Source organism: Gastrolobium bilobum, unplaced genomic scaffold, assembly GCF_033153095.1.
Source record: "Gastrolobium bilobum isolate Gb01-03AN ecotype WA unplaced genomic scaffold, APGP_CSIRO_Gbil_v1 utg8959, whole genome shotgun sequence".
Classification (NCBI taxonomy): domain Eukaryota; kingdom Viridiplantae; phylum Streptophyta; class Magnoliopsida; order Fabales; family Fabaceae; genus Gastrolobium; species Gastrolobium bilobum.
The window spans coordinates 183,920-203,814 of record NW_026899316.1 but is presented as its reverse complement, the minus strand read 5'-3'; the positions used below and the strand labels follow the sequence as shown (position 1 = coordinate 203,814).

At 32.8% G+C, this 19,895-nt stretch overlaps 2 protein-coding genes across 8 annotated transcripts; both read right to left on the bottom strand.

Annotated features, from left to right (window-relative positions):
• Window positions 1-117: 117 nt before the first annotated feature.
• Window positions 118-6,439, bottom strand: LOC133289478 (glutathione gamma-glutamylcysteinyltransferase 3-like). Of its 4 annotated transcripts, XR_009748494.1 has the most exons (9): window positions 6,260-6,439; window positions 5,997-6,153; window positions 5,659-5,897; window positions 5,041-5,204; window positions 4,164-4,215; window positions 3,531-3,758; window positions 3,327-3,379; window positions 2,858-3,018; window positions 118-586 (listed from the first exon to the last, which is right to left on the bottom strand). XR_009748494.1 is itself a non-coding variant. In XM_061487411.1 (8 exons), exons 1-8 carry the CDS (start codon window positions 6,332-6,334, stop codon window positions 521-523), a joined length of 1,503 nt encoding a protein of 500 aa, XP_061343395.1. In that variant the 5' UTR covers window positions 6,335-6,439; the 3' UTR covers window positions 118-520. The 4 variants fall into 4 exon arrangements, 3 of the variants coding, with proteins under 3 accessions (XP_061343395.1, XP_061343392.1, XP_061343394.1); XM_061487411.1 differs by having other exon boundaries at window positions 2,858-3,379; XM_061487408.1 differs by having other exon boundaries at window positions 2,858-3,379; window positions 5,659-6,153.
• Window positions 6,440-10,526: 4,087 nt separating this feature from the next.
• On the bottom strand, window positions 10,527-14,893 carry LOC133289483 (glutathione gamma-glutamylcysteinyltransferase 1). Of its 4 annotated transcripts, none has more exons than XM_061487430.1 (9): window positions 14,670-14,893; window positions 14,307-14,491; window positions 13,596-13,872; window positions 13,215-13,378; window positions 12,858-12,909; window positions 11,892-12,119; window positions 11,516-11,773; window positions 11,270-11,425; window positions 10,527-10,868 (listed from the first exon to the last, which is right to left on the bottom strand). In XM_061487430.1, the coding sequence occupies exons 1-9, from the start codon at window positions 14,742-14,744 to the stop codon at window positions 10,782-10,784; spliced, it is 1,482 nt and encodes a 493-aa protein (XP_061343414.1). In that variant the 5' UTR covers window positions 14,745-14,893; the 3' UTR covers window positions 10,527-10,781. The 4 variants fall into 4 exon arrangements, with proteins under 4 accessions (XP_061343414.1, XP_061343413.1, XP_061343415.1 ...); XM_061487429.1 differs by having other exon boundaries at window positions 10,527-10,694; window positions 10,815-10,868; window positions 11,270-11,773; window positions 13,596-13,834; window positions 14,335-14,491; XM_061487431.1 differs by having other exon boundaries at window positions 13,596-13,834; window positions 14,335-14,491.
• Between the last annotated feature and the right edge of the window lie 5,002 nt (window positions 14,894-19,895).

The window sequence follows — 19,895 nt, the reverse complement described above, 5'->3', positions numbered from 1 at the left end:
TACATTCATCTTAGTTCCTCAACATAGCTTGCAACGTAATAGCTGACAAAATGATCATGTCGTTGAAGGAAATGAATCATGTGGTGTTGGACCAATACAAAATGATATAGCCATGCATAATAAAATATTCATTGATTATCATTAGATCACCAATACAGGTAAGGAAACCAAGCAGATAAATTTTTTATTACATTAATCTGTTGAATTATCCAAATGAGAAACATCAAAGAAGAAGAGTGTACTCTTAATATTGTATAAAAGGCCCAAGATCGCCCAAGTCCTTCAATCCTTCACTACATTTCATTGATTAAGCTCATCTTCCAACAACATAGTATGCAATCCACATGTTATTCTTTCAATCTGTAAACAATTACTTTATATAGTCCAAATTCCTTGCACAAAGGTAGAACCATGGTTTCTGACGGTTCAACATGACGCCACAGAAATGCACATACTGTATTGACCCCAAGCTCAATGACAAAGATTATGCTAAACCAGTGTCTAATGTAATCTTATTGTATCATAAGTGAGAAGGGGTACCAATATCAGTCATGATAAAATGGAGTTGATCTCGCAGGAACAAAACCTGTTAGACGAAAGATTGGAAAGTATCACCAAATTATCAGCGTAGCCACTACATCAAGTTCTTGTTTAGTGGCGGTCTTGGCATTAGCTGTAACTTTGAGGGAAATATATTATGAATTCTGCTTGTAAACAGTAGAAAATAGGGCACTGAAAATAGCTAAGTACTAAAATACCCTACATTTTTTTTTCTAAATCCTAAAATGACATTATTTTGAATCACAGGAAATAACTTTATCTCCTGTTGCAGTCAGGGTATCATAACCATACAAAGGTGGATTAATATCAACATCAACAACACTTTTATTCCATACTAATTGGGATCGGTGGTATATGAACCCAAATGAAAGGTACAAAGGGATAAAAAAAAAAATATACATATATATAAGGGGAAGGATATATTTACCACCACAAAAGTTTACTATCCTTACAACCAACCTAATCACCATTGATATCCGTCAATCTAACGGTTATAATTTATTGAAAATTATTGGGTCGCTTTTATTAATTAATTATTAATTCCCAATAATTTATAACCGTTAGATTGACGAAAATCAACAGTGATTAAGTTGATTGTAAGGATGGTAAACTTTTATGGTGATAAGTATGAACCCGTTTGTTTCGCCTTCCAAAAAAAGTATCTTTTATCTCTTCCTTATTTTAAAAGTGTTTTTTACAAAAGTTAAAGGTATTTATATTTTTATAAAAATATTTAATTTTTGAAAAAAATATTTGGCTTTTGACTTCTGCCTTTTTTAAAAGTTCAAATTTTTAGCTTATAAAAAAGGAGATTTTTGACTTTTTTTGTGATTTCTGTTTTTTTAAAAGTAGACATCCAAACGAACTTAAAGTGAAAAGTGCTTTTTTTTCTTTAAAAAAAGCAGATTTTGGAGAGAAAAAAGCTCATCCAAACGAGCCCTATATCCTGCCATATATATATATATATAAAAGTAATAAAAGTAAAAAATAAAAGGGGTGTAAAAAAAAAAAAAAGATGGGAAAGGATAAAAGAGATAAAAGAAAAGAAGGGGAAAAGAAGAAAGGGGGAGATGAAGAGGAAAATGACTAAAAAAGGACCATCTGGAATATAGGAATAACAACGGGTCTAACCCTCCATCATGCTAATAGTTTTTCTCCATTCCGTCCTAAAGCACACCGTTCGCCAATCTATATCCTACTCCATTAAGTCTTATTTTACTACCTTTCTCCAAGTAAGTTTCGGTCTACCTCTACTTTTTTTTTTGTCGAGTTTTTGGTAACAAACTTTTATTCTTACGGGAACATCCAGAGGCCTTCTCATTAGGTGCTCAAACCACCTCAACTTATGTTCTCTCATCTTATCAGCCACCGGTAGTACTCCTACCTTACATTGAATATCTTCATTTCTTATCTTATCCATTATCGTATAACTACACATCCACCTTAACATCCTCATATCTGTTACTCCCATTTTATGTTTATATTGCCTATGTGCTAGCCAACATTCAGCTCCATATAATATTGTAGGTCTTACTGCTGTTTTATAGAATTTTCCTTTTAGCTTAAGGAAAATTTTGCGGTCACACAAAAACCTAGAAGGACTACGTCATTTCATCCACCCCTGCTTTGATTCTATAATTTACATCCTCATCAATCTCTCCGCCTTTTTGCAAAATGGATCCCAGGTATCTAAAAGTATCTTTTTTGGATACCTCTTGACCAAGTAGATGCACAGAATCATAACCATACAAAAGTGGATCAATGATGATAAATGAAGAGAAATAAAAGAATTTGTACGATCAATTAAATAAGGAAAATAAATATCCAAAACGACAACGTTTTACTTGACAAGACAATCAAGTGACTGGACAAATACTAAATCCATATATATATATATATATATATATATATATATATATATCAAAGAAGTGGTAAATGACCTTTCCAATGACATTTTAACTAGATTATGAACAACTCCAGCATTTCTGAATCCTCAAGGGGTTGAAACTTGAGGAATTAAAATGTAGTTTTAAACTTAGTGTACTAAAATTAATTTGGATAAAATTTTCAAATATGTAAGGTGTTTAAGACATGAGAATTTTATAGGGAGAATTACCAAAAATGAAGTCCTAATAAAATATATACCATGGAGGAATAATAGCAATGTTTTTGCATAAAATCATCACATATTGTTCCTTTGTGGTTCATATTTTCATCAAGAGTTTCTTTTTAGGAGTTTTTCAATTTTTATATTAAAAAAAAACTGGAAAACATGTTCTAAAGCAATGGACGTTACCTCTTCCTGAAGTAAGGGAGGGAGATTTTCATTTGTTAGAAGGCTCGTAAATTCCACACGCAGCTTTTCTTCTTTAATGCCTGACCATGTATGCAAGGGCAATGCCAATAAAAGCACCGTTAAGACATCTGCAGTAGATGGGTGCATTCCAATGCAGTGACCTTCATTAGAAAGACACAACCTATTAGGCTTCCTTTGACACAAAGGGACCAACACATCAACTCCTTGTTCATTACTGCCACCAGTTGTAACAGTTCCAGAAACCAATGTTACTGGATTTTCACCATCAACATTTAGATGTTTCACATCTATTTGACTACAGCATTTTCCACCCGATAAACCTAGCCTACCATAACCGGACAAAAGATTTTCCCCTTGGCAACAAACACTTGCAGCAAGTGCTGGTAACATATCTTTGTCACCAAGTTTTGAAATACTATTGCAACAAGAACATTCCGAATCCAACCACCTGGTCACGTGTGTGAAGAGTGCAGTTGTCCGAATCTGTTCAAGTACCTCTGCCTGAAATTTCAAAATCTCAAAGATTATGATTGTTCATTTACTGGATTTTTTTTTTTTTGAGATGAAGTCTCTGATTATGCAAATGACACGTTCACCAAATTCAAGAGAGAAATGATTTTTCCCAAAAAGGAAAAGGAACTAGTTTCAAAACCTTGATAGCTAGCCTTCCTCTCTCCTCCTCACTCAATGTGGGATTCCCATCTTCTTGCCTGCGAACTTCAGCAACCCACGTGATGAACCCTCTTAATTCACTAGGAGGAGATTTAAATACAACAGAGAGTACTTCCTGAATTTCTTTTAGATCCTCTGACTTTATAAGGAGAGGGACGTCTTCAGCTAGAAATTTGGCAACACTGCTCCAACCTTCATGTCTACAACTCTGCAGATAGTCTTAAATTAAGTGTTTACTGAAATTTGCAAGGACAAATGATTTGCATGAAGCATAAACAAAACAAACAATCAAAATATAAAAGTTCTGGTTTACTTAAATAATACAAATGTTCAACCATGACAGTTCCTACGAGGGGAAAAAAGAGAGAGAGAATATATGTCAGGATCCCAGACCTCCCAATGATACTCCATACCTTTAACATGATCTATCGAGGGGTACGATTTCTTATTGTCCAATATATTTTCAAGAGAAAAAACTATCTTCTAGCTGAATTTACCATGATACTTTCACAGTGAGTCAGATTACTTTTCCTTCTATCTAAAATTCAGGAATTTAGAACCTTTATCTATGTTCTCCAATTGTTCGACAAAGAATACACCAGTAGTACAGTACCACAGTATAAAGTATTGAGGGCGCCCTATTAAACCTTGAAACAATCATGTACCTGAAATACAAATTTCCAAACGTAAATGGAGGACAAGACTAGATGAACAGGCTTAAAAAAACAAAAAGAGTTCATAAATTCATAACCTTTTCATCCCAGCAATTAGAAGAATTTAACGATACTGATACAATCAAATAGTAGAATTTTCAAATAGCAATCAAAGATAAGCCAAATTATGTCAGCAGAAAACTATGAATCAGACAAATATGGTGGACAGAATATAGAGATAAACAAAATTTCAGCTCATGCAATCATTATGCTTATGATATGAGATAAAGATTTTTGACATCCACCCTTTTCCCTCACTGGTTCTATAACATGACTATAATGAAGCTTATCTTCCCCTCCCAACCGCCGAAACCCCCCACAAAAGAACTCAGAAGATGTACATTTATAGATGAATCAAACTAATTCACCAAAACTTGAAAATCAACAAATATGATCTTTGTTAATCTTAAACAACAATAATTCTCCAGAGATTTTTTTTTTTTTCTGATTTCTTTTGTTTAATGTGAATAAACAAGGGCATAGATAATATTTTAGTTCTTTGTAGCATAGCATACATGCCAAGAAAAATTACCATCTTGAAAAGTTAATAAACTTAAAATAAAAGAAAGAACATCACATAAGATGAAAATCTTATCACTAGCAAAATATTGCCATTGTTCAATACTCACACAAGGTATAACAATGTTTAGTTTTGGCAAAACGAAAAGCACAACATGTTTGAATGAAATAACAACTGTAAAGGCTGTAGTCTTGACGAAATTGTACAAGAGACACTATTGACTATTATGCTTTAATTTACAATCTAAGAGTTTTTACCCCCTATGATGTCCAGTTGCTTCATCAATGGTATTCATGGCATTCCAGAGAAGGGTTAGGGGAACCCAATGAGGTGGATATTTGAAACGAGCAACATCCAATATGAGGACCATATCCCTTTCAGCATGATATCCTCCGAGTGGTGAAAAATGTCCGCTTCCAGTCTGTTACCCAACAATATGACAAATTTCCTTCATTTCTATAAACTTACTTAGCTTTCCATTTCCTACACGACAATTTACGGAAGTGGATCCTCTCATGTTTTATTTAATGTGCGAAAATCATAAACATACAAAGGTAAATCAATGATGATAAGGGAAAAAAGAGAAAAATTAATGGAATAGGTAGTTACAAAATCATCACCATTTATTTACCTTTAAATAGTTATAATTATCCCACATGACCATGTCATGTTAAATAAAACATAAGAGGATCCATTCTCACAATTTACATATAAAAGATCCTAAATCTTGAATTCATCAAACTCAAAATTGAAACAGGCCTTGAAGTGGACTTTAATGAGAACTGAAGTCAACTAAAAGAAAGCATATGCAGGAAAATTCACTGCTATTACATTAGTTATGAATAGATAACAATCAGGAATGACCTTTACAACACCTGATTGAATGCTTTCCTGTGGTAAGACACAGTCACATGAAAATCCTCAGAAGAACAAGAAGAAATCACACGGTTGCGAAAATCATGGACTGTGCTTTCATCGGATCGAAAGGCTTCAACTTTAGCTCCATTACATCGAGCCAAGCATGCAACTTTTCCAAAAGTAATGCCATGTGATTTAATTTTGGCCAAAGGCTCACAGCAATCTAACATGGAATCATCAAACCACCTCCAAGGGCCTGTTAAGTAAGTTTTTCTCTTACCCTTTAATGCTTCAAGAAATGAAAAGGTAAAATAAAAGGGGAAGGTGGCATAAAAAAGAAAGAAAGAAAGCATACCTTTCCATTTCCTACCAGGGTCAATAGCAAGGGCATTGAGGACCACAGTAAGTGTGGCGAGACCACAATAAGCAGGTTCAGATTGTGTCTGGTAGTATGATATTAACTTGAAGAAGCCCTCCATGGTTCCTTGGCCAAGAGCTTCAGCAAAGATCTTCTGCACAAAAATCCAATTCATGAGTATTGCATTTACACACACAAAGCAGAAGCAGAAGCAAAAACAAGATATTTGGAATGATGAAAAGTGTGTTATTGTTATTTACCTTGCCTTCCGGCGAAGCGAATTCGATTGCAGGGGGAGATGGGAGGGCTCTGCGGTATACACCTGGGCTTGCCATGAAATTCAATGCAACGCAATGAAGAACCTCTGCCACTGTTACTGTTACTGTTACTATTTCTTGTTCTCGTCAAACCCTACAAAACATTAAAACCTCCCTAGCCTGCGTTGTACGCCAGATTTTTACAAAAACTTTGTCAAATCCAAAACATTAAATAAGGTAGTTCTTACGCTAAAAAAATTAATTTATTGTTTTTTTAATAAAAAATTATGAATAAATAGTCGTTTTGAAATTAATTACGAAAATATAACAGTTAAACACGTTCATGGGGGCGTGACCGGTTGGAGAGAGACACACCAATGTTGGGCGTGACCGAGAAGAGAGACACGCTCAATGTTGGGCATGTTTCACCAGGTGCTGCCACGCGGCACAGAAGTCAATAGTTTGACCGTAAAACTTTGGAAGTCCATAACTTTTGACTCGGTATCCGAATTAGGTAATTTTTTTTTTTGAATCCACATAACTTTTCGAGATCTACGTAATGACACCTCATTTGGCATATTTTGTATCTCACAAAAAAAATTGAATTTACAATAATGATACCATAAGAACGTTTAAACAAAAATTAATGGACAGAAAATCACTGTTGTGATTAGAAACATTCATAATAAAGATCCTTATGATTATGGTAAGTTATGATAAGGTTAATTATGTATGTTATTGAGATATATATTAAAATTTTGAATGAAGAATTTTATGAAATTTATAATTAATAAAAGTTAACATCTGTCGGTGACAGAATATCGAATAATTTATATTAAAAATTTAAGTGAGTGCTTTTCGTTTTATTTTGATTTTTAAGTTTTTGTTCATGATTATAAAAATGTTAGATTATTTTTAGTAATACTTATAAGGTAACAAAGTCATGTCATTTTTAATAATTATGGTATCATTGTTGTAAATTCAAATTTTTTTGTGAGAGACAAAATAGGTCAAATTAGGTGTTATTACGTAGATCTCGAAAAGTTATGTGGAATAAAAAAAATTACCTAATTCGGATACCCGAGTCAAAAGTTATGGACTTCCAAAGTTTTACGGTCAAATTATTGACTTTTGTGACACGTGGCAGCACCTGGTGAAACACGTCCAACATTAGACGTAGGGGTGTAAATGGGCCAGGCTGGCCCAGCCCAGCCTACGGCCCGGCCTACATTGAGCCCAGCCCAGGCCCGACCTTTCAGAAAAATAGAGTAGGCTTAGGCTTATAAAAAAGATTTTTTAATAAATAGGCCATAGGCCAATTTTGTCAAGCCCGGCCTACAGCCTTGTAGGCTGACCTATTTAATTTATTAAAATAAAATAATAAAATAACATTTATTTTATGTGGCAAAGACACAAAGTACCAAATACTAATATCTCTTACTTTTTGTGCTATTTTATTCTATGAAAGGAAAACTTGTCTAATGTCTCCAAATTTTACATGCTGTTGCAGCTTAATACCATAGAGCAATGGGTACCTTGCTGGATTATGATGTTGCTGATGAAAATCTTTCAATAATACTCTTCTTTCCCTTATCTTGATGGTGATTTAAAGATTTTTAAATGAATGACATTCTCTTGTAGACTTTATTTCAGTATCCAGTAATTGTATTTTTCATATTTTTTCCATTTCTTTGACTCTATTCCTCTATGATATACATTCTAGAGCTGAGGTAGTATGTTGACTCTTTCTTGTTTGTCATTTTTTTCTTATGAGAAGTATTAGTGCATGCATGAATGGAGCTTTCTTTGCTCTATACAATTATTTTTTTTTGCTTAGTATATATAGTGGGAGGCCTACAAGGCCTGTAGGCCATGTCGGGCTTTCTTATTTTTGAAAATGGGCCGAGCTTGGCCTACAAATAAAGCCTTTAATAGGCCAGTAGGCCAGATAGGCTGAATTTTTTTTGACGTAGGCTTGGGCCAGGATGGCCAAAGCCCAGCCCAGCCCAGCCCATTTACACCCCTAATTGGACGTGTCTCTCTCCTTGGTCATGCCCAACATTGGGCGTGTCTCTCTCCAACTTGGTCACGTCTCATGTGGGCGTGAGTCACGCTTAGGTCACGCCCAACATTGGGCGTATCTCTCTCCAACCGGTCACGCCTCTATGGGGCGTGTTTGACTGCTATATTTTCGTAATTAATTTCAAAACGTCTACTTATTCGTAATTTTTTATTAAAAAAGCAATAAATTAATTTTTTTGCCGAGTTCTTATTAACAATGTTATTAAAACCCAACGTTATACTTACAAATTATTTTTATTTATAATTTTTTATAATATATCTCAATTATTAATTTTTGTTAATCAATGATTATTATTTATTGTGAATTAATAAATAATTAATAAATTTGATTTACGAAAATTATAACCATTAGTTAGCGAAAATCAATTGTTAAGATATAATTGTAACAACTTGTAAATAAAAATAAGGTGTAAATATAACTTTCCTCACTTTAAATATTGAGAAAGTATTGGCCATTTTAAATGATAAAAAATTATGTCATTTTAAGAGAGAGATAAACACAAAATAATTGATTACCAAAAAAAACACAAAATAATATTTTTTATTTAAAATTTAAATAAAAAAAATCACTCACTTTCTCTCTCATGATTTTCATTCTGTGTCTATCTCTCTCTTAAAATGACATAACTTATGTGGACAAACATCAAATCCTTTAAATATATATATAAAAAATAATAGCAATTCTAAATATTTTAATATAAAAAATAATAAATTACACATTATTATTCAACAAGAGATCAATCGAACATATAATACTTGTGATATTAGTGTCTATCTCTCTCTTAAAATGACATAACTTTACGAGGAAGGTTATACTTACAATCTTTTTTATTTATAACCTCTTACAACCATATCTTAACATCGTTGATTTCCGTCAATCAACGGTTATCATTTATTGTGAATTAATAATTAATTAATGAATTTAATTTGCGAAAATCATAAGTGTTGATTGACGGAAATCAACGATGTTAAGATATGGTTGTAAAAAAAAAATTGAAAGTATAATCTACCTCTAACTTTATATTATTTAAAATAACGAACGCTTTTCCGATAAAGCAATTATATTGAAAAACTTAAGGTACGAAAATTCCACGGGACAGTTCATACTAACCCCAATTCTGAATGGTTTAGCAGAACGCAAAATTATTTGTGTTTTAAAAGAATATAAGTTGTGTTTTTTAATTTTTTTTACTTTATATATTTCAGGTAGTATATAATTATAACATGTAATTTTACTCTTTTTTTCTCTTCTCAGTCACATCAACTGACATGGAAAGTAAATTTTTTATATTATAACTATGTATTATCGAAATACATAGAGTAAAAAATTAAAAAAACACAACTTACATCTTTTAAAAATACACACATTAAACCCTCAGCAGAAATGGTAAAAATAAAGGGTTATAAAACCCACAACTATTATGTCATGAGGAAAATTTCCTGCAGACATTGGATTGGTTCATTGATTTTTTTTCCCCTCTTTTTCTTGCTTCTTTTTTCTCTCTCTTCAATTTTTTATTCTCGTAACTTGATAATTATATAATCCAAAAATAAAATATGTTATCCACTGACACCACCAACTATTTCGAATTATTTGCTACAGCAGTATTTATAAACCATAAATATAGAGGTAATTATGCAAATCACGGGGGAATAGAAAGTCACTTAAAAGAGCAAAGAAAATTAGGATCTGATTGAACTTTATTTGTTTTCAAAAATTGTTTTGAATATATATTTTGAAAATCGACTTTATAAGAAAAAATAATAAAACTTGTTTAACTGGAGTTAAATTTAAAGTTATAAAGAAGTTATAATTATTTACCAAAATGCCATTAATAAAATTTTATAATTACAAGATTGCTGCTGTAAGTGTAAAGTAATTTAAAATTAAAAAAATAAATTTATTTACAAATATGATATTAATGCATTCTTATATATACAAAATTGCTACTGCAAAAATAAAAAAATAAAAACAACTTTTGACAACATCCACATGTTGTTCTGCTTTTTTAATTTTTAAAACTAAAAAACAATTATTATTTTGAGAATCATTTTCAAAACAACAATTTCCAAACAGGCTTTTTTACTTTTTTTGTTTTAAAAACTCAAAAACTGTTTTTGAGAATAAAAATCAAACATGCACATAATAGCTGCTTCCTAGAACAAGACAATTTGACTGATAGGTCAAAGGACTAATGAATATGAAAATGAATAAAAATAAGCATTCTATCAATTAAGAGCCAACAAAATTTCTTCAGTCGCATATTATCCAAAAAACTAAAACAAAACAATCTTCAGTAAGTACATCGGTTGTCGTCCTGAGGTGTCATAAAGCGAGTTGAAGGCGTTCCAAGTTCTGTAATATAAATTTACAGTGTCACGAGACCCCGGAATAGAGAGAGAGACTCAGCCTTGATATGGATGATTAAAAATGAGGGAGATACTAAGAGAAAGGAGCACCGAGATCCTCATCTACCTTACCCTCTTGACATCTCTTGAGAAGGTGTAGCTGTCGTCTTAAGTGCAGAACCTGAAATGCAAATTTTTGTATATTAAGTTTAAGTTGAAGAATGAAGATATAGTAGAATTAAAATAAGTTGAAGAATGAAGGGAAAGTGGGAAGCAAGATTAAAATATATATATATATGAGAATGGTTCTTTTGAACTCAGAGTAAGACTTAGAAATCTTACTCCCCATCTCAGCAGTTGATGGACGGAAATCAACGGTTGTCATTTGTAGTGTAATTAATAATTAATTAATTTAGTATGATTTCCTAAACTATAACCATTAGATGAGCGGAAGTCAATGGTTAAAATGAAAAATAAGACTTGTAAATCTTACTCTGGAGTCAAAATATCTCTTTCCTATATATATATATATATATGTGTGTGTGTAATTTTAACGAACAGCAAGAAATGAAAGATGACTACCTCTTCCTGAAGCAAAGTAGGAAGATTTTCAATTGAAACAAGGTCATGTATTTCACTCAAAAGCTGCTCATCTGTGATGCCAGCCCATGTTGTAGATGGTAAGGACAATAGAAGCACTGTTAGCACATCAGTGCTAGCTGGGTGCATCCTAATGTACTTACTTGGGCTAGAGCAACTGCAACATAATCTCCCAGATGATGAAGGAATCAGCACATCAACCCCTTGCTCACTGTTACCATTTACCACAGTCCCACAAACCATTGTTATTGGTTTGTCATCTTCAGCTTTCCAGCATTTCGTGCATGTTTCTCGACAGCAATAGCCTTCCGATGAGCCGAGTTTCCCACCTAAAATTTCTGCTCCTTGGCAACAAACACTTGCAGCAACGACAGGTAAGGTGTCTCCATCACCCGAAATTGGTTTTTGCCTGCCACAAGAATTTGACAAAAAGGAGGTCACATGTTTGAAAAGCACTGTCTCCTGCACTTGTTTCAATACCTCTTCCTGCATAGCAAAAAAGTTACCACGTGAGATTATTCAAGAGTAAAATGAATAAAATTGCACTAGGTTATACAATGCTGGAGAGAATTATGACAAGTTGAGATGAAACATAAAATTAAACCTTGACAGCTAGCCTTGCTTTCTCCTCTGCACTTAAACTTGGACCACCATCCTCTCGCCTCCTGATCTCTGCAACCCACTTGATGAATTCTTCAAAATTAGATGGAAGGGATGTGACTATAACTGAAAGAACCTTATGAACATCTTTCACATCCTCTGATTTTAATAGAACAGGAACATCATCCATTAGGAATTTTGCAATACTAATCCAACTCTCATGTTTGCAGCTCTGCAAGATCAGCAGAAGTACGTGATTCATCCAACACACACCAATGTGAACAATAAAAAACACAAGCACGGCATGCTGCAAACACACGCACACACAATTTTTACATTCACATTCAAATCGAAGAAGGGGACTGCATGAGAAAGATACATGTTCAATATCACACATGGTCCAAACTACAAAGTGCAAAATGACCTTCCAAATGAACTTGCCGCATACAGCATATCCAATCAAACTTCAACTTTTTTTAAAATCCTTATTAGCATCTCCATTTAAACTGATAGTAAAATAATGTCACAAAAGAAAGTATCTGAATGGATGTTTGCAAAGAAAACATTGTAATCTTAGGAATATGATGATGAACAAGGTATCTCCTCCTGACCACAATTTCCCCATATTTTTTGAAGAGGGAAACTAACAAATTCATAAATATTAAAAAAAAGGAAAATGTTTTATCCTCTGTCCAGAAATAGAAATCACTGATTCACTGTTCACTTCAAATTAAAGGTAATTGCTCACCAGAAGATCACACAAACTAGAAATAAACCAACATGCTCCTAAGAACAAGTTCATTGTATCACAAACTGAGAGGTATAATCCACAATAACATTGAAGGGGTCCCTCAGCCTATGCGGACAACACGTAAAGAAATTATCCAATAATCTAACACCCACACTGATTTTATTTACTGTATGTTGAAGTGTCAAATTATGACTCACTATATAAAGGAAAGAAAAATACCAGAGTATAAAGCATGCCTGGTTCTCTGTGAGGCCTTGATATAAGCATGAACCTGAAGAGGATAATTAGCAAAATTACGCATACAATTAACATAAAAAGACAAACAAACAATATTTAAACCATGTAACGAAAACAGAAACCATAAAGTTTTCTTATTGCTTAAATTGGATAGGTCCAGTCATAGATATATAGTTTCTCATGCAAAAAATAATCAGTTCTTTTTGTTTTTAGCACCAACCCTTGGGCAAAAGGATTTTGCATTTGTTGATCTCAATCTTCACTATCATTCTAAGAGTAGGATTAACTAGACTACAAGGTCGTTGGAAAATAGTATAAAATTTATACAAGAAAGTTTACCCTCTGGATTGTCCAGTGGATTCATCAACATAATTCATGCCTTCCCAAAGAAGTGTGAGTGGGACCCAATGGGGAGGATACTTAAAACGTGCAACATCCAAAATAAGTGCCATGTCCTTTGCAACATGATAGCCTCCGATCGGAGAAAAGTGACCTGTTCCTGACTGTCATGAAGATAAAGTAAACATTCTCACCAGTTTTTCAAGAATCATATATATGCACTGATATTGCCTACCAAAATAAATGTTTTAGGGAGAAAAAGATTCAATAATGAAGAACTATATGAACCAATTAGCTTGCATGGTGGTAAAAAATCATGATCAAAGCTTGAATGTTTTGGTATTTCATATTAAGTCAAGCTCCATAAATCATAATACATACTTGTTCGAGAGCAGCTCTGTGGTATGATGAGATTACGTGACACTCATCAGAAGTTGAACACTTCATGACATATCTACGAAAATCATCAATGCTGCTATGGCTTGCATGAAAGGCTTCAACTTTTGCTCCAGCACAATGAGCCAAACATACAAGTTTCCCAAATGATATGCCTCTAGCCTTGACCTCTTCGAGAGGTTCGCAACAGTCCAACATAGATTCATCAAACCATCTCCAAGGTCCTGTAGAATGTAGATAAATTACCCAAAGGAAAATACATCTTACAATGGAAGCAGAAAACCACATTAATTTGACTGAATCATTTCAACTGTAACTACAAATTTGCAATCCATGAGATTTTAAAAGCTCACAATATATAAAATCATTTTTGTTGCAGACCAGATATTATATATGCTATTCAATAATAGCAGCCCCTTTACAAGAAAACATCAAAATGCTAGCAATGGAGAATCTTGGAGGGGAATAGGGGAAAGAAACAATATATAAATGGATTTTGTTGCCTTCAGATCAAATAAGTAGCTAATAGCTATAACTTGGTCTTATAATGCACAAATACTTTTATTAAAAAAAACAAGGGGTTCAGCATCATTAAATCATTAATAAAAATATCAATTGAAATGAATGAACGGCTTGGGGAAATTATGATTGAGCACACCAGTGTATATATATATATATATATATATATATATATACACAAGCAAACACAAAATTGTGGCCATACCTTTCCATTTCCTGCCAGGATCAATGGCAAGAGCATTGAGGACCATGGACAAGCTCGCGAGGCCACAAAAGGCAGGCTCCGATTGTGTTTGAAAATACGAAACCAACCTATAAAAGCCTTCCATGTTTCCATTTTGAATGGCTTCAAGAAAAAGTTGCTGACATTCAACCAAAACACCAAATAAGAACAATTCCACATCATAAATATTGAATTGAATACCATACACTACCTTCTCCTTAACCTCAGACAAAGTAAAATGCATTATCATCATTCGTTCACTCATTCATTGATAAAAAAAAAAAAAAAAAAACACACCCACTTAACAATTTACAAACCTTGCCTTGAGAGGAAGCAAATTCAACAGCAGGGGGACAAGAAAGAAGGCGTCGGTACAACCCCGCCGTCGCCATTGTCTTACGGCGATACCGGTGAATTAATTAATTGTCAACACAGTAACTCAAAAAGCTTTCAAATATGACCAAAACCTGAACCCAACATCTCTTGGCTTCAGGTCCACGCTTTGAAACAACATTTGGAACCAAGTCCTCTCTGTTCACTCTACTAGATCTCACTTTTCTTATTGTCTCTCATTTTTCTTATCCTCTCTTTTATTATTATAATTATTATTATTTTGTCTATTATAATAAAAAAATTGTAAAATGGCTCGCGCGCAATATATTTTAAATTAACTCAATTCTAATTATCTCTTTGAAATAAATTGGCTCTCTTACTATCCTTACAAGTTTCGATTGAGCCTCCGGAATGCAGGCAAATTAGTAATGGTGATATATATATATATATATATATATATATAATATACATATATATATATATATATATATATTTGAATCATTAAATTCAAAGAAAAAGTTCATCAATGTTTCGGTGGTTTGTTTCAGAATCACCTATGCTCCTGTGATTTTTTTTCTCTATCACATATGCCCATATGGTTTGCAAAAGGGTATGATTTTTATCACATATACTCATGTGGTTTTTTATTTTTTACAAAGCACAGGGGCATATGTGATACAAAAAAATCACAGAGACATAAATGATTCTGAAACAAACCACACGACATTGGTGAAGTTTTCCCTAAATTCAATTCTTTCACCCCAGAGATAATAAGGATTTGTACACCAAATAAATAGCATTGGTGTGTTTATGGAGGCCAAGTTGTGTGGGTCTTGGATGTGGCTTTTATAATATCTAAGTTATCATTTATTTTACATGGATTTTTGGAACTTCAAATAAAGTTGTGAAGAAAATTTTGAATGATAGACACATTTTGCGGTTTTGATTTTCTTTCAAGATGTTTATACTTATGTTCATAGGCTATATTGTTGTTTTAACTAATACATTCAAGTTTTAGGAACTTCCCAGAAAACTAATAAGCAAAACAAGGAAAAGTGACAATTAAATGGTCTTAATTTATATGAACACCACCCACTCATAAAATAACTAGCAAACACAACCAACTTATTAACTAGAATGGAACATGGAATGCATAGCCAAAATACAAACTAATAAGAGTAGATAATAAGAGAATAAAATGACATTAAAGATATGTTTGGCTCGCCACTTTTTAAAGAAACATATGCAAATGTAAGAAGGATTCTTGAAATGAGATGTTTGGTTTAGGGTGATTTAGTGAGAAAGTTATTCATCCAATTTGCATGGATTTTTAGATTTTGGAACGGAATGATAGGTTTATTTACTGTTGAGAAAGTGTTCTAAGAGGTGGATTTTTGTTAAAAAGCTAGGTAATCTCAATGTTCACTCAAATTTTTTACTATATATTACCTCCAACCAAACATACATTTTCTAAAAGTTACTTAATTTTTCTAGTAAAGTTTTTTCCCACCAAACTACTTTTTTTAACATTTTCTTAATTATTTCACTTTATCTCATTTTCTTACTATTTCCCTAATATTCAAAAAATTTCTCCTCAACCAAACGCTCTAACAATCACAGCGAGAAAGGTTTGAAAGAGACACTGACCTTGCCTTCGTCCGAAACGAATTCCACTGCAGGAGGTGATGGAAGGGGTAGTTTGTAAAACCCATTCATATTTTTATTATTATTGTTTTCGTTATTAGAAATAAATTAAGAAGAGCTGCGATGGGAGACACTAGACAAACATGTAGAGAATGAAATGTCAATGGTCAATCAGAATTTTCAAATTTATTCTCAGAATTATAGGAATGGATCATCTTATATTTTGTTTTAATATCACAATGTGTCATATATATAAAAATTATATTAATTGATGAGTGTTGATTTGTGAATAAATAACAGAGATCTTTCAGATTATATAATCATATAAAAATAAAATATAAAAAGATCCACTCTTGAAATCATGATGGATAATAATAAAACAAAGGAATATATAACAAATTAACAATAGATAGTAATTATTTTTTGTTATAAGAACTCATTTATTAGTAAAACAAACAAAACGTTTTCCGACTAGAGTAAAATTACCAAACGGCTATAAGTTTAAAAACAAGCATTAAGAATAGGGTATAAATGAGTTAGATTGGCCAAAAAAACCTTATATTTGAGCCTATATTAGGCTTGACCTATTTCAAAATTAGAACATATTAAGGCTCTTGGGAAAGCCTATTTAAAAACTAGGCCATAAGCCAACTCTGAAAAGTTTGACCTAAAAGTCTACAAGCCAGTTTTTTTAATTTTTAATATAAAATACTATATTTATCATATATATTATTCACTTGTCCTAACCCTAATTATTTTTCTCTTTTTTTTTTTTTGGTTTACCTAATTCTTTTTCTCTTATCCACCGCTTCACGCTCTTGTCTCTCACTCTGAAAAGAGTGTGGTTCAAGTGTTTTTTATGAACATTATTTAAGAATCTTTGTATTCTTGTTAGAAATATTATTTAAAGAAGAGTTCGTTTTTTTTGCAGTTACTGCAGATAAGTTATCTGCAATAAGTCTAATACGATGTCGTTTTGGGGCGGAAATCATGGTATTTTTATAATTTTAATTTATTTCAGGGTTATTATAGTCTTTATAATTATAATTTTTTAATATTTCAATCCTAAAACGACGTCGTTTTGGAAATAAATACAGATAACTTATCTGCATTAACTGCAGAAATATTTTTCTGTTTAATGAATGAGACATTTTATCCTTTTTATTTTAGTTTAGTTTGCAATTTGATAGGCCTTCATAGGCCATGTTAGATTTTTTATTTCTTTCCAATAGGTTAGACTTAGACTATAAATCAAGTTTTTAATAGACCAATAAATCAGGATAGGATCAAAATATTTTATGTAAATTCAAGTTATTAAGAATAAAGTCTGACCTAACTTGGCCATTTACACGCCTAAGAGTAATAAATGGGAATCTTGCCATGAAAACTTCCGAAGTTACAGAGATAGCCAAAGGTTTATGGAGCATTCTGTTCTATTTTACGAATTGATTGTTGTAATGGCTACCTCTTTAAAGCGAATGATTAATGTTGGCAAATTGGCAGCACAACGTGGAATATGTATAATATATGCATAAAAAACCTTATTTACAAAAAAAAAAAAAACCTACCCAAAAAAATGTATAAATATAACTAATTTTCATATGGAAGCGTGGTTAATTATTATTCTAATAATCCACATTGACAGTGTAACTCTATTTTGAATTGTTTGAGAACAAAATAAGCAGTAAAAAGAATAGACGGATAAATGTCTAATTATATTATTATTATAGTAAAAAAATCATAAATCGTAATAATTCTTAGTGATTTTAATTAAATATCTATAAATTCGGATACAATAAAAGAAATAATAAAGTAGTATCATATTAAGATTTCATGTAAATATAGTAAATCATATCTAAATTTGTGCCAAAGAAATGCGTATCTTTAATTATTAACTATAATTACGAAATTGAAAATTTTAATTTTAATTATTTATTAAAAAATTATTTGTATATTTTTAATGAAAAAAAAATTATATATAATATTAGGTTATATATGATAAAGTTATATATAAAGCTCTCGTGAACCAAATGAAGGATATTGTAATATAATAGTGTCAATCATTTTAAAAATATTTTTTTTTGGTTCATGTTGTGCGCCAAACAAACTCGGCGATCAAAGTAATTTTCTGTAATCAGTTGGTTAATCTACCTAGCAGGCTAGCATGAGAAGCCATTTTTCTTTTCTTTTTATTTGCTATATTGATCCAAATTATCTTTTTGAGGCGCTTTTATAGTCACAGTTAAACTTCTTATCCCTCTACGAAGTTATATTTGGTAGGAACCCTCTCTAAAAATTTAATGGTGGGAATCTGATAAGATTGACCTACTGATAAAACAGAACAAGAAGAGAGATGAGAAAAAAGAATTCTTATTCAAACAATGACGATTACAATTCAGATGATTCTCTTCACATTCAACTACCTATTTATACAATCATAATCCAGCTAACCGAATTGCTCTAACTAACCCATACGCTACTCTTTGATTTACATAACAGAATACTAATCATGGTTACTGCTATAGTAACCTTGCTCCTACCATATATAGTTCTCCCCATCTAGTCTTCTCGGTCTCCTTCTAGATCTCCCTGGCATGTCTCCTTCCATCGTCTCCATTGGGCTCTTTTGCTGAGCTTGTATTTGCTCAACCTTGCTTTCCTCTTCATGTGAGTGGTTTGTGGTTGATATCACTCGATCCACTGTTTCTTCTACACACGTGTATGGACTTGTCTCACTGAGAGTTGCTGTGTCGGTTATTGGGCTTGTGGTGTTGGTTGTTGGGCTTGGGCTCATATCAACACCTCCCCCATTAAAACTAACCTTGTCCTCAAGGTTGAAAGAAGGGTATTGGACCTGAAAATCCTCCCAAGGTTCCCATGTGGATACATCAGTCGGCATGCCATCCCACAGGACTTGTACCCACTGCACTTGTTTATCTTCGAGCTGCTCCACACGGGTAGCTAGGATTTGCTTGGGTTCCATCACCGGTAATCCTCCACGGACTGTATCGGGTAGAGGCAAGGATTGTATGGTACTGTCCCCAAAAAAAGGTTTCAGTAAAGAGACATGAAAAGTATGGTGGATTTTGGCATGTGAGGGCAATTTCAACATGTATGCCACTGCTCCCACTCTTTTCAAAATTTCAAAAGGCCCAAAATATCTCCTGGCTAGCTTATTAGATGACCTGTGAGCAAGTGATATCTGTCTATATGGCTGTAACTGCACCCAAACAAAGTCACCTATCTTGTACTGCACATCTCTTCGGTGTTGATCCACCCTCTGTTTCATAGACTCTTGTGCTTTCTGCAAATTAGCTTTCAACTCTTGCAGAATGATTTGTCTATCTAATAAAAGTTGCTCCACTTCTATGGGGGATGTGGTTGAAGGGACATAATCCAAAATAGTAGGAGGGTCACGCCCAAAAACAGCCTTGAAGGGAGACATTCCAGCTGAACAATGATAAGTAGTATTATAACAAAATTCTGCCCAATGTAATACCATTGACCATCTCTTTGGGAAGTCAGCCACAAAACATCTAAGATATTGTTGCAGAATGCGGTTCACC